This window comes from Mya arenaria, chromosome 13 (genome assembly GCF_026914265.1).
Source record: "Mya arenaria isolate MELC-2E11 chromosome 13, ASM2691426v1".
Classification (NCBI taxonomy): domain Eukaryota; kingdom Metazoa; phylum Mollusca; class Bivalvia; order Myida; family Myidae; genus Mya; species Mya arenaria.
In genome coordinates this window covers 43248403-43263676 of record NC_069134.1, presented here as the reverse complement: position 1 = coordinate 43263676, position 15274 = coordinate 43248403, and the positions used below count along the sequence as shown (strand labels likewise).

General features: G+C 35.2%; 1 protein-coding gene across 1 annotated transcript; it reads right to left on the bottom strand.

The window, feature by feature from the left end:
* Positions 1–5288: 5288 nt before the first annotated feature.
* LOC128212839 (acetylcholine receptor subunit alpha-type acr-16-like) lies at positions 5289–14006 on the bottom strand. The gene is made up of 9 exons (XM_052918185.1): positions 13860–14006; positions 13091–13239; positions 10222–10370; positions 9797–9905; positions 7904–8142; positions 7141–7366; positions 6711–6877; positions 6291–6420; positions 5289–6009 (listed from the first exon to the last, which is right to left on the bottom strand). Exons 1-9 carry the CDS (start codon positions 13897–13899, stop codon positions 5797–5799), a joined length of 1422 nt encoding a protein of 473 aa, XP_052774145.1. The 5' UTR covers positions 13900–14006; the 3' UTR covers positions 5289–5796.
* Positions 14007–15274: the final 1268 nt, after the last annotated feature.

Below are 15274 nucleotides of genomic sequence, written 5' to 3'. Positions count from 1 at the left end.
CAATCAAGCAATCAAGCAAGCAAGCAAGCAAGCAAGCAAGCAAGCAAGCAAGCAAGCAAGCAAGCAAGCAAGCAAGCAAGCCAGCAAGCAAGCAAGCAAGCAAGCAAACAAGTAAGTAAGTAAGTAAGTAAGAAAAGTTTCAATAATAATTTGAAACTCATTCACAACAATTATCACTATAGGCCTAACTGGTTCCATTTTAAATCCAGCCCTGACCATCCTAGGTCACAGACATTTGTTCATAGTAGTTTTTTTCATAATATCTTGAGTGGTTTATAGAGATTTATCAGTGAAATAAAAATGATATTCCATTTTTTCAAATAGTGAAAATTTCAATTTGGAAATATTGGAAGAAATGGGATCATATCCCCAAATTTGGACATGTGTACAGTCGTTTCACAACTTTCATCAACCTTCAAGCATCACGTCAACTGTCGGAACATTGCTGTCGACGTCCTTGAATGGGGACCTGATATTTAAATTTATGTGAAAAAAATGAGTAGTATTTTAGATACGTTATACTAGTAATATGCGGAATATGCGGAATGAATCGTACGCCAGATATTTGTAAATTTGTCAAATATTTGTAGATGTGACACTGTGTTCAGTATTAAAGTTACATTTCCGTGTAAATCAGTTCATATCTTAGCATTACCCATCATTATTCAACTGATTAAAATTTCATGTGAAGCTACTTATGTGACAAGCTTTATTACCTGAACCCGGGGGTCATGTGCACTAAGGGAGCCCCATCAATGGTTTACGTGGACATTTTTGCAAAAACCACTAACCGTGCAGATTGTTACAAATCAGATTGAATAGCTTAATACATTGCGTGAGTAAAAAGCCAAAAGGTGTGTGTAAACAGTGTTTAAAATACAATAGCAGGAACTTGTAGCAAATACACGAATATAAGGCTTGTTACTTAAAAAAGAAATTACAAGACAAAACCGACCTATCCGCCCTGTTTTTCAGACAAATCACAGGAAATATACATACTATTTAATTGTCCTTATGAAAAGTATTGTCTTTAAAGACTGCATTTGAACAAATATCAACATTTTATTATCGGTTCCAGATTTGATATCTTAGTTTTAACACTCCTAATGATTTGCTACACTTTATTTTGCTAACAAAAATGTATTTTACATAAACATGAGCGAGTCCCTTTAAACGACGGAACATCAGCAGTGTATCCTACTTTGCACATTTAATCATTCTGAAAATATCCTCTATACCAGAGAAACCTGTGAATCTGCCTCTCCAGGCAACATGACGAAGCACAATGCCATTTCCGCAGCCGACCTCTGCTTTCAGTACTTTGATTGAGGAAAGTTATTTGGGTATTAACGATTCAGAACATTCTCTGTTTATTTCACCGATTAATTTTCATCTTGAAATTTCACTCTTCTTTCAGCATCACTGAAATATGGTTAGGCCAAACAATTGGGTATATTATAACGTTATCAATTTATATGCATGAAGTCATACAAGTTTGAATAGCTTGATTCCCAACTTTTGAGGTCATAGAATTCAAACATGAAGCTCATTTCAGCCCTTTTTGATATCGCAAATGGCGTTTCAAACGAATATTAAGTGCGTAAAAATGGTTTAAAATTACTACGATACATTTCATTTTCGATCTACTTTTATTTAGCATTAAGTTATTTCCATTCCTTTTGCCTATATAACGAATTCTGTAAAATTTAACACATTGCCATCAAATGATCTTAGGATCGCAGTTTAAATGAGCATATATCATGCAAAAAATCAAGGCTATCATTTATTATAATTTCACCATATATGTCCCCTGTACAAACCAATTGTTTGTTCTCCAGGTTTCCATTGTCGAAAAGAGATTGAGTGGTCTACCCTTGATATATGTTTAATGCACTTCGAAGGGAAATATTATATCTTCGCTCGAATATACAATCCAATATAGACAATGAAATAAAACAATAACAATAACAAGAGGGCCATGATGGCCCTAAATCGCTCACCTGAGTTAAAGAGTTTAACCTTTGTTATTAATATAGCTTGTTTCTCAAAGAATATTGAACAAGAGCTGTCAAAGTATGTGACAAATGCCCCCCAATGTGACACTGATCTATGAACAAGTACATAAAAAGTTGATCTTGCCTTTATGTGTCAAATACATATTGCAAGTTATATTAAATTGCCTCTGAGCATAGAAAAAAAACAATCATACTAAATGACAGCCAACACTCTTTATGTCCTCATATTCAGCATTCCATTGTGAATAAACACTTAGTGTATCTTTCACCTTAGAGGTAGGGACATGGGTCTTGCACACGACACGTTGTCTTGGTATGTCAAAAACATATGGCAAGTCATTTTAAAATCTGTCCATATAAGAGTAAGTCACAGCGCGGACACGACAGCCTATATTTTCCTTCAGGTTGCCATGGCAACCAGAGTTCTGCATGGAATTAATTTTTTTGAACAATTTTGAAAAAGCACCAACCAAGGATCATTCCTATGAAGTTTCATCAAAATTGTCCAAGCGGTTTAGGAGAAGAAGATGATTGTAACCAATTGTTGACACTTTTCCTTTAGGTTGCCATGTCAACCAGAGTTCTACATGAAATTAATTTCTTTGAACAATTTTGAAATAGCACCAACCAAGGATCATTCCTATGAAGTTTCATCAAAATTGTCAAAGCGGTTTAGGAGAAGAAGATGATTATAACCAATTGTTGACATTTTCCTTTAGGTTGCCATGGCAACCGGGCCAAACAAAATTATGTGAACAAATTTAAGAGAGGTCCATGCAAGGACACTTCAAACCAAATTTGCTGAAGATCTATCAAGGGGTTCATGCGAAGAAAATGTTAAGGTTTTTTTTACTAATTTTAGCTCTGGTGGCCCTTAAAAGGGGCCAAACAAAAATATTTGAAAAGACCTGACAGAGGCCCATGCTAGGATGCTTCAGACTTGAAGATCCATCAAGCAGTTAATAAGATCAAGTTGTTATTTCTATTTTTTGCTCTAGTGACCCCTAAAAGGGGCCAAACAAAACCATTTGAACAACGTTGAGAGAGGACCATGTAAGGATGCTACATATCAAGTATGGAGTCATTCTGACCTTTACTTTCAGAGGAAAAGATGTTTAAGTGACAGGACAATGTAAAAACAAATGACCCCTGAGCAAGGCCAATTTGACCCCGGGACAATAATTTGAATACCTTTGGTGTAGGTCCACTATGTAACACTATATACCAAATATTTTGGAGAAGAGGATTTTTAAAGTTTTATTATATAAGACTATATAAAAATATTGAAAACCTAAGCCTATGAACACGGGACGTGGCCAATTTTGACCCCAGGGCTAAAGTTTGAACAATCTTAATAGTGGTCCGATAAACAATGCTTCATACCAAATATCTAAGGCCTTCGCCTTTTGATTTCGGAGAAGAAGATTTTATAAGTTTTCATCATATACATATATAAGGAAACCCATGACCGCCCGGGTGGGGCCATTTTTTGACCCCAGGGCCAAAGATTGAACAATATTGGTACAAGACAACTAGATGATATATCATGCCAAATATCTAAGCTCTTGTCACTACTTGATTTTACGTGTGTATCTATATATATGTATATTTGTTATTAATTGTTGTATGTGGCCCATATTGAAAATTGGTATGTGTACTAAATATGTTATCCAGTTTAAATTAAGACGTTACTTGTCTTTGTGAGTTCGGAGAAGATTTTTTAAGTTTTCACTATAACACATATAGAGAAAACCCATCAGCCCCGGGGCGGGGCCAATTTTGACCCCAGGGCCATAATTTGAACAAACTTTGTAGAGGTCCACTAGACGATGAATCATGCCAAATATCTAAGCTCTAAGCCACGTAAGTTCAGAGGAGATGATTTTTGAAGTTTTCACTATAAACATATAGAGAAAACCCATGACCCCCCGGGGCGGGGCCAATTTTGATCCAAGGGCCATAATTTGAACAATCTTGGTAGAGGACCATTTGGTGATCCTACCTACCATATATCAACGGCCTAAGCCTTGTGGTTTGGGAGAAGAAGATTTTTAAAGTTTTTCCTTTCCATTGCCATGGCAATCAGAGTTCTGCATGGAATTAAATTCTTTGAACAATTTTCAAAGGGGATCACCCAAGGAACATTCCTGTGAAGTTTGGATGAAATTGGCTAAGCGGTTTATGAGGAGATGTCGTTTAAAGTAAAAGATTACGGACGGACGGACGGACAGACGGACGACGGACGGCGCCGGACAAATTGTGATCACAAAAGCTCACCTTGTCACTATGTGACAGGTGAGCTAAAAAACTGAGACTGAAATATGTTAAATAAAGAACGAGCAGGTGCACTTTGTTTTGAATGTGTCCGGAAATGTCACCACTATATTGCCACGTGTATGAGCTGAAACAAAATCTCCAACCAATTATCGCCCATCTTCTACCATCTGTTTAACATCAGCTACATGTTTCCAGATGTTTCTGCCATCCGTTACAGTGGCCATCTTGATTTGCTTTATTAACCGGGCTTAATTACTTTTAATATGACCGACCAGGTGAAATTAATGTTAATAGCTATGAACAAACATTGATAACCGCCCTAAATGAAGTGCTATCTTTATCGGTCCACTGACGCACATTTATTTTATAATTCTGGGCGCTCCTTTAACGTATGTGCTTACCTTATTGCACAGTCTAAACATTAGCGAGGGTAAATGAAACATACTATTTAAAAATCGAATAACGTTTTCATAACTAAATTCATTTCTACCAAATATAAATATTAAGGTTTATATAATTTAAGAGTTAAGCCACATATTTTAGAATATCTATATTAAGTAAAATGGCAATTCAGTTATAGAAAAGCATCTCTAACTCGGACATATGTTTCGTTTAAGTCTGACGTATCCTGTCTTCCATTGAAATATTAGATTTTTTTAAAAACATTTTATATGGTTTAAGTTATTAGGATAAGTAACCCTAATCAACATGTTGATTTCAAACCATTTCAACAAAAAATGTTATGTGCATAGGTTTCTAGCGACGAAATCAAAGCGTTCCTCGTAGAATGATGTCCAACATATTGTTTGACCAAAATGGCCAATGACACATGCATTGAGCAATGCCTATTGATACATAAAGGATAAAACAACCGCTCGTTTGAACATTAGCAATGTTTGGCACTTGCTACTGTTTCCATATTGATGTGTTGATGTTATTTCTACCAACTGGGGATATTACTATATATACATATTTATGGCAATGGGGTCATTTTGGTAATTTATTCAATGAAAATATTGTTTGTCAGGAAGTACATCTAAATGTTCATGGATTACATAGATCGTTTTCCCAGAATCCGGGATATTCTAAACCATTATCGTACACCAGAGCAATGATGCTATGCGTACAACATTAAATTTAAAATCCTTCGATTAATAAGAACACCAACATTTTTAAGTTGACAATGGGATGGCGCTTAATGTTTTGAGATGAGAGGATTCAAGACTCCGCATTCAATTAACTAAACAAAGATAGGTTTGTCGTCAACAAAAAATTAAACAAGAATACGAAGATAAATGAGTTGCGCTACGTGTAAAGGGTTTATATAACAAACAAGGTAATAATGGAACTGAATCATAAAATAGTAATGATATTGTAGATTTTAATATAGAAAATGAAATACTTCAAAGGCTGTGGTATGTTATAGGAGAAGGAAAATTATAACGCAAATGTTCACCAGCAATCTTTTATATATTTGAAATAATACATTGTTAGTATGTTTGTTTTAACCGAAGCTAAGCAATTGTCCAACTTTGAGTGAATACTGAACTGCAGAGAATGTTCTTGGCCCAACGGTTAAAGATGTTTCCTGAGCGGAGGATTCCATTTCTAACTGTGTTCTGATTCTGGAAGTCAAGTGTGTCATTCGAATCACGCCCGGCGGGTAGGTCAACGACGCAAACGTCATGTTACATCGGACTTCGTTGTCAGACATTGGCTTCAAATATACATTTATGTCATCATTTAAATATACTTTTAGCCCTTCTTTTTACGTAGAAAATTATTTCAAAAATATTTTATTTACATCATCCCGACACTGATATTGAGACCAATATAGTTTTTATGCAATGCCATCAAGCATTTGCGAGCATAGTCGAAAGCAATAACTAACAATAAAATCATAACAATCGACTTATCTATTTGAGTTAATAAACATTTGATTCAGCGGAGCTTATTTTTTTTGTAAATAGCGAAAACGATAACATAACATCGTCCTACCGTGCGTATACAATATGAGGACAGGACCACGGGTCTGATGTACGACACCGTTCCGTCGTTCCTAACTTCCACTCGGACATCTTTTTCGTTAAAGTCTGGCGTATCCTGTCTTCCATTGAAATATTGAGAACTAAAATTGAAAGTTAAACATTTCTTGTATGGTTTAATTAGTATGAATGTTTATTTTTTATCAACTTGTTGATTTCAAACCTCTGCAACATAAGATTGTTATGTACTAAAGTTAATATCAACACAATCAAAGCGTTGAATCAATACCAACAAGGAAATTTTACATAAATATTATAAAGAGAAAAAGTGCTGGACTCGACCATTCAGGATTTAATAAGGATAGGGATTTAATTTTAACATGGAAATGAATTTATAATAATATAAGTTTGTGAAACAAAGACAACGACGTACCTGTTCTGGTGTTTAATGTCCGGAGCCCACACTGATTGAAGAGGTAAATATACCGCGTTACTGCCACTGTATTTTTCCGGTGACCAGGAGAGCCGCATGTCTTGCCATGTTAACCACATGTAACCTTCGAAGGTCAGTCGAACCATAATATTGTCTACTAATCGGTCCTATGTAAAGCGAAAATTACAATAATATTACATTTTGGAAACTTTATATTACCAGCTTATGAAATGTAATACTTTAAACTAAAGGTTAATTATTCAATTGCAATGCGCAACATGTTCTTCACATTATTCTTATTATACATATACTGAATTTTACATATTTTTTTTATCAAATATGCCATGCAAATGAAAAGGGTTATATTCAACAATAAAAAAAAATATGTGTAAAAAGTGGTTTGAGTATTAAAGAATTGAATTGCACATACACGTTTATCACCAGTAACCATGTAAATGGACATTCCTATGCCAACTGTCAGTGGAGGTCCACTAGATGGTGGAAGGTCTATATTGGAGTAGAAAGACATTAAATCAGGTATCAACCTTGCTGAGCTCTCTGACCACACCACTTGTTTCTCCTTTGTCGTTGATGGCGATGTTGGACTTGGTAAACTTGTTGCCATGGGTCTTTCCTGCTTATGCAAATCTGTCCCCCTATTTATAAGAATAAATCTTATTCAATGAATAATTATGTATAACAGAATAGTTACCTATGAAATAGTGGTTGTCTTGTATGGTATAGACACCCGAATGGAAATTAAATCTTAACGTTTAAGCAAAGTAAATTCGAAGGGCAATTCTTGATGGTATATTTGTAATTAGTCTACTTAATACTAGAGAAGCCGTCATAATTGTAAGATTCATTTTACTTCTAAGGTAGTGAAGCAGTCTATAAGCATTGCAGGTATTCACAACACAAGACGATTGATTTTGATATGAATAAATTGACATTGTTTAATTAGCCCAATGCAAATTTTGAACATGCCCCGCCAAGCCTCAACCCCGCTCACCAACTCCCAAAATATAATAAAGAAACAATTGTTTCAAAATATTGACGAAAGTATAGAGAAATTGATGCGTGTGAGGTCTGTCGGTCGTGTTTTTTTTTCGTTTGTATGTGGTATGTGTACGTTTATTGTACATTTGACTGTAAACATGTTGTTATTATTAGGTTTTAAAAGATGTACTTACAAAACAGTTTTTTTAAGAATTAGCGTGTAAGTAACACTGGAGTATGGCTCCGGGCAACACGCAAAAAACGTATCCTCGCGGATGACCTCTCCTGACACGAACATTACTGTTGGGTTAAGGTTGTTATCAAAATCGTCCAGGCCAATTTCCGCCGTTTCGTTCTTCAATTTCAGATCGAATCCGGTGTACGTCAATGAATGAAATCCTAACTTGCATTCGAGATTCTTCTCCTGAGTATTCTGGAACACAATTGTATATTCGGCACACTCAATTAATATACTACATTCAGCAATTTGGGGTATTCAATAATTCAAAATAATTAAAAAAACTCATTCGTTTATTTAATTAAAGCAATATTTAAAAAGGTCTCGGACTGTGATAATGCATGTATTCTATTTTCTATTTGAATCACCCAAGTGTAAATGACATTTATACTCGCAAATAAGATATTTTGTTTTAAACATCAATATTCAAAAGCAAATTATTCCTTCGAAAAAAACTCATAACAGCATTACTTTGAAGTCATTTTTGTGTAGCTTGGCGAATCTGAACTTCAAGCTAAGGACCTTAATTCAATAAAAAAAATAAGTAAAAGGGAGTGTATATAAATATGATAGAGTCTCATATAGTGTCTGATGTATTTCCAAGGTCCATACGATGCTTTATTAAAAAGATATATATCTGACATACCAACAAACTTCCACACTGATCCACTGACTTACTATATGCTAATGAGGCAGATATGTTGGCGGGGCATAGCATCAATGTTGATTAGTGAAAAATCGTTGATAGGTACTTGCTCATTTTTTGTAAAATGCACTTTTTGTGCATGCCGAAATTAAGTGTGGCAAATTATTAGGAGTGTTAAAACTAAGATACGAAAAGCTTGAACCCTTCAACAAATGTTGATATTTGCTCAAATATCGTCTTTCAAGACCACAATTTCCAAGCTCTGTTATTGTGTGATTGGTTGATTTACATTATCACGTGATGTTATAAATGTATGTATCGAACTCCATATTGTCTAGTTGATCAGATGTGATGTTGGAGAATCTGTTGTTGTTTTTTACTTAATTGGCGTGGGTTCGCACCTCGTCCCGCTATTTTTATACTATACAGTTTCTGTCCTTTTTCTGTAAATTCGATATCATAGAGTAAAATATGATACATAAGTGTCATTACTGTTTTACCGGAAAACCGTCCAACCAAAACTTCTTAAAAATGCAAATAATTAGTATTTAAAGCTACATAAAATTGAAGCTATTCAGAAAGTCACGTGATATCCAAATTTGGAAATGCCGTTGAGCGCGCTAAATTTAGATTACTCTTGGATTATACTTTCGGTTTAGCTACATTTTGTAATTGCATTTTGTATCATTCTGGGGGTAAAATTGTCAAAAGTCGTATAGAAGCCATTTGGATATGCATACAAACAATAAGTTAATATTACTTAAATATAATGGGATGTTCAGATTATTATTTAAATAAAACACGAGTCATGGTTTTAACTAGTGTATGAACGATAGGAATGTAACTGATGTATGTATACGTGTAGTGTACTATATGCATGTTACGTAAATACTTTATATGACTTTATAATTTTACAAGCTGGTGTAGGACTTAAAATGGGAGAGGGAGATCAGCAGAAAGTATGACCTCACAGTTTTATATGACTGCCAATAAAATGGTGTTGTTTAGGGAATTTTCAATATAGATTCCGTTTCTTTGAAATGACGTTTCTTTTCTTGTTACAATTTATTCTGTATGATATAAAACACTGACATTTTCATACCTATTTTTCCTCAGGTTTGTTATAATCTTATATTACTATACGACAACAAAAAAACGCCAGTAAGGCAAGCTAGCGTTTTTGCTTATTCTTACTCAACATACCTGACATCCATAGGCGTAGATGGTTTGTAGACGGCTGTAGCTAATAAGACCGTCGTTGCTAATAATGACGTTGAAGTCAGGTTTTTTATATATCGGGTATTCATTGGCACTTAAATAGATACTTTTTTCATTAGTATGTTTCCATGAATTGAATGTGTCTACTCTAGGGGTTAAAACATTAAAAATGAATACGTGAATTATTGACAATGCACACATATTCATGATATGAATAGCTGACTTGCCTTACTCATAAATATGACAAACCACGCGTACGTTCGGAAATAGGAGAAGTCTATTTTAATACATTTGCTATTGACATAAAGTGTTTGTACAAGGCAGTAATAACATAAAAAGAACTACTCTAAATAAAACTTAAATTCATGAAGACAGATCATAACGTATAATAAATAACGTCTTTTGACTACCTGTTGGATAGCACAATGTCAGGTTTCCAAATGACGTCACTAGGCACGTGCAGCAGTGTGACGTTTGAAAATGACATTGGGTCCCAAATAAAACGGTTGTCAATCCATGTTTGATGCTCGAGAACGTCCAATCCAACAACAGTGTCTTTCTGTTTGAAAAATGCTATAAGATGAAATAGTTTAAGCACATTCAAATTAGATACAAGAAAGTTACAAGATACAATACTTTTTATTTCGAGTCGGGTATATGTTAACAAGAAACGTGAGCTCAATAAGCTATTTTGTGACGTGAACAATAAACACGCATTAACAATGAGCTGGTGACCTGGAAATAAATATATTATTAGAAAGGTAACGCATTCAAAAAGTATTTCAGAGGTCGTTTTAAATTATATTCATGTAAACAATTACAAAAAGTAAGATGGATAAGAGCAATGAATCAAGAGTGTTTTAATTGCTATTCATAGTGTACAGTGGTACCGTACACTTGTACTGTATATGGGGGTCATCTTATGAACGACCGTACGTGACTTGTAGTGTATATGGGGGTCATCTTATAAACGATCGTCCGTGACTTGTACTGTATAGGGGGGGGGGGGGGGTCATCTTAAGAACGATCGTCCGTGACTTGTATTGTAGATGGGGGGTCATCTTATAAACTATCGTATGTGACTTGTACTGTATATAGAGGTCATCTTATGAACGATCGCACGTGACTTGATTTGTATATCGGGGCCATCTTCTGAACGATCGTACGTGACTTGTACTTTATATGGGGGTCATCTTATAAACGATTGTACGTGACTTGTACTGTATAGGGGGGGGGGGGTCATCTTAAGAACGATCGTCCGTGACTTGTATTGTCGATGGGGACCATCTTATAAACTATCGTACGTGACTTGTACTGTATATAGAGGTCAGCTTATGAACGATTGTACGTGATTTGTTTTGTATATGGGGGCCATCTTCTGAACGATCGTACGTGACTTGTACTGTATATGGGGGCCATCTTCTGAACGATCGTACGTGACTTGTACTGTATATGGGAGTCATCTTAAGAACGATCGTACGTGACCTGTACTGTCTTTGGGAGTCATCTTATGAACGATCGTACGTGACTTGTACTGTATTTAGGGGCCATCTTATGAACGGTCGTACATAACTTGTTTTGTATATGGGGCCATCTTATGAACGATTGTACGTGACTTATATTGTATATGGGGTCATCTTATAAACGATCGTACATGTACGTGACTTATACTGTAAATGGGGTAATCTTATAAACTATCGTAGGTGACTTGTACTGTATATGGCAGTCATCTTAAGAACGATCGTACGTGACTTGTACTGTATTTGGGAGTCATCTTATGAACGATCTTACGTGACTTGTACTGTATTTGGGGGCCATCTTATGAACGGTCGTACATGACTTGTACTGTATATGAGGCCATCTTATGAACGATCGCACGTGACTTGTTTTGTATAATGGGCCATCTTATGAACGATTGTACGTGACTTATATTGTATATTGGGCCATCTTATAAACGATCGTACGTGACTTGTACTGTAAATGGGGTCATCTTATGAACGATCGTACGTGACTTATATTGTATATCGGGCCATCTTATGAACGGTCGTAGGTGACTTATATTGTATATGGGGTCATCTTATGAACGATCGCACGTGACTTGTACTGTATATGGGGTCATCTTATGAACGATCGTACGTGACTTATATTGTATATGGGGCCATCTTATGAACGATCGTACGTGACTTATATTGTATATGGGGTCATCTTATGAACGATCGTACGTGACTTATATTGTATATGGGGCCATCTTATAAACGATCGTAAGTGACTTATTTTGTATATGGGGCCATCTTATAAACGGCCGTACGTGACTTATATTGTATTTGGGGGTCATCTTATAAACGATCTTACGTGACTTATATTGTATATGGGGGTCATCTTATGAACGATCGTACGTGACTTGTACTGTAAATGGGGTCATCTTATGAACGGTCGCACGTGACTTGTACTGTATATGGGGCCATCTTATGAACGATCGTTCGTGACTTGTATTGTATATGGGGCCATCTTATGAACGATCGCACGTGACTTGTACTGTATATGGGTTCATCTTATAGACGATCGTTCGTGACTTGTACCGTATAAGGGGTCATCTTATAAACGATCGTACGTGACTTGTACTGTGTATATGGGTTCATCTTATTGACGATCGTACGTGACTTGTACTGTATATGGGTTCATCTTATTGACGATCGTACGTGACTTGTACTGTATATGGGGTCATCTTATTGACGATCGTACGTGACTTGTACTGTATATGGGTTCATCTTATTGACGATCGTACGTGACTTGTACTGTATATGGGTTCATCTTATTGACGATCGTACTTGACTTCTACTGTATATGGTCGATTTTTTGTTTATAATACAGCAAGTGTCACAACTATAATTGAAAGATTGACTTGAAAATTAGGATATCCTTGCCTTAACTGACCAAAGTCTTTGTTTTGGAAAAAGTCAGTTTGACTACTCAGAAACATTAATCGGAAAAGCGACCATACGATACGTGCGTTGAGTGTATGTCATGTATGTGCTTAGCCAAAATATTCGTTAAAGATAGAAAATAATAAACTATCAGGCCAACTCATATGTTCGTAATCTGATTACTGTATCGTTTTTTGCATTCGTACATGTACCGTTTTTCATATATTTTTCATGTTTTGTCTTCATAAGCCATGTTCATAATGTATATGCAATCGGGTTCCGTGTCATTGACATATGATGTCTTTCAAACCTGCCTTACAATTATACTGTGAATCAAGAAAGGGAGAAAACCTACTTCGTGTAAAGCAATGATTCGCCTCATGTATAGGGCGTGTGCTACTTCCACATGATCTCCTTCCGGCCGAGCGAGTTTGTTGTAATGACGAAACAGTTTCTTTAGGAGATGCTCCTCGCCTCTTCCTCCTTTGTTTTTGCCATACACCGCTAAATCACAGAAACAGTTTCTGTAGCTTTAATTTTTACTACTTTTCGAAATACGCTTAGTAAATTTCTGATGCTGACCTGTTGTATGTGGCCAGTATTTGCTCATCCAAATAGAAAATTACCAACAATTCTGAACAACCTTCGTAAAGTGCTGTTTTATTAATATTTTGTCAATCAAAGCATGAAAGATTTCTTAATTGGTAAATTATAAAGGCATCGTGTGTGCATATGCTTCTTGAAACCTAATTTAATACTAATTGCTGATTTACTTCTTGTACTTTACATTTCATAACATAATTGCTGTGGTAAAATCGAAATGAAATTGCAAAATAAAGCAACAACAATTAAACACATTCAGAAAAGTTTTATTCTAAACGGAAATTGCCAAGTTTTATTATTAAAATGAAATACTTTATAAACTGTATGCACCAGTCCAACTTTATTTAAAATCCAATCTAGAAGTTTACACACCCATTCCATGACATGTTTTATGGGTGGAGTTTCGCCGATTTATTTTGTAACTCATTGATATTGCATACCGTCGCAATGGTATATCTTTTCTGATATATTTTTGAAAATGAAATTGCTTGCCTTAAATTCCCGTAGATACCTTAACATACCTGTCAAACACAGCAGAACAATGCACGTCATATAGTTCATTATTATTCAAAATATCCTTCCTGACAAGATCAATTTTCATAGATTTTCCATGTCCACCGGTTCCAGTAACGTTAAAGATGTGTATGCGAATCAACTGACATTCTTGAACCTTGATATCTCGTTAGTATATGTGCTTGTAATGACAATACCACTTTTGTGAATATCACTTGTAAGCCTCTTAAAATATCATTAAGAAAAAAAAATCTTGAGAGGCCTGAGCCTATGCAATCTCTGAAGATTTCCGTAATTATAGTTGATATACTAGAACGATTTATAAATTGATATGACCAACGTACTTATTTTTAACCGATTAGTGTATAGAACAGCATCCGAAGTTTGTTTTCGAGAGAATCAGAACAGTGATTTAAATCTGTTAAATAAAAAAAAGCGAGCACTTTCATTCATTTCGTATTTGCCAAGAAATGTCACTACAACTCCACATGTAAGAACTGGAACAAAATCGCCAACCAACTATCGCCCATTTCAACCATCCATGAATACACACTTGATAAAACAACCGACCGTTTGAACATTGGCAATATTTGCCACTTGCTGCTGTTTCCATTTTGATATGTTGATATTATGTCTATATAAACTGAGGTAATTAACAACACTATATATATATTCAGAAGTATAATAATGGGGTCATTAACAAAATAGTTTTTATTATTTATTCCATGAAAATATTGTTTGTCAGGAAGTACGGATTCGTATATCTAAATGTTTATTGCATAACGTTGTTGGTATTCCCTGATTCTGGGGGTATTCTTTTCGATGTCCTGAGCTGAACCATTCTCGTACACCATAGCGATGATGCTATATGTACAACACTTGATTTAAAACCTCTGATTAATGAGAATGATCTGAGGAGACACCAATATTGTCAAAAAGTTGACAATGACATTACGCTTTATTTTTTGAGTTGAGAGGATTCCAGATTCAAACTCCTTATTTAATTAACTTAACAACGATATATTTCTCGTCAACAAAAGATTAAACACAAATACGAAGAAAAATGAGTTTTCTTGCATTCCGGACGTGTGTTTCCTGTTATGAGACCAGTGCTGGAAAAAACCCGTCTTGAACTACAATGTAAGATGAGTCACGCCAAACAAAGCGTCTCTTCTTATTTCTTTTATTGTATGCTTTATGAACAGTATATATATATGTTTTTGACAAAGCGCAATCAAATATGTATGTATGCAAGGCTTTTATTTAAAAATGAAAATAAATAATAAAAAAACGCGAGTTTTAGAGGAATTTTGACGTCAATAGTGATTTAAAATTACTGCGATTTACGACGTCATTAACTTAAATTGAAACCTTCAAATGCACAAAAGAGCGTTTTCTATGTCGTTCTTCCCACGAAAAAATC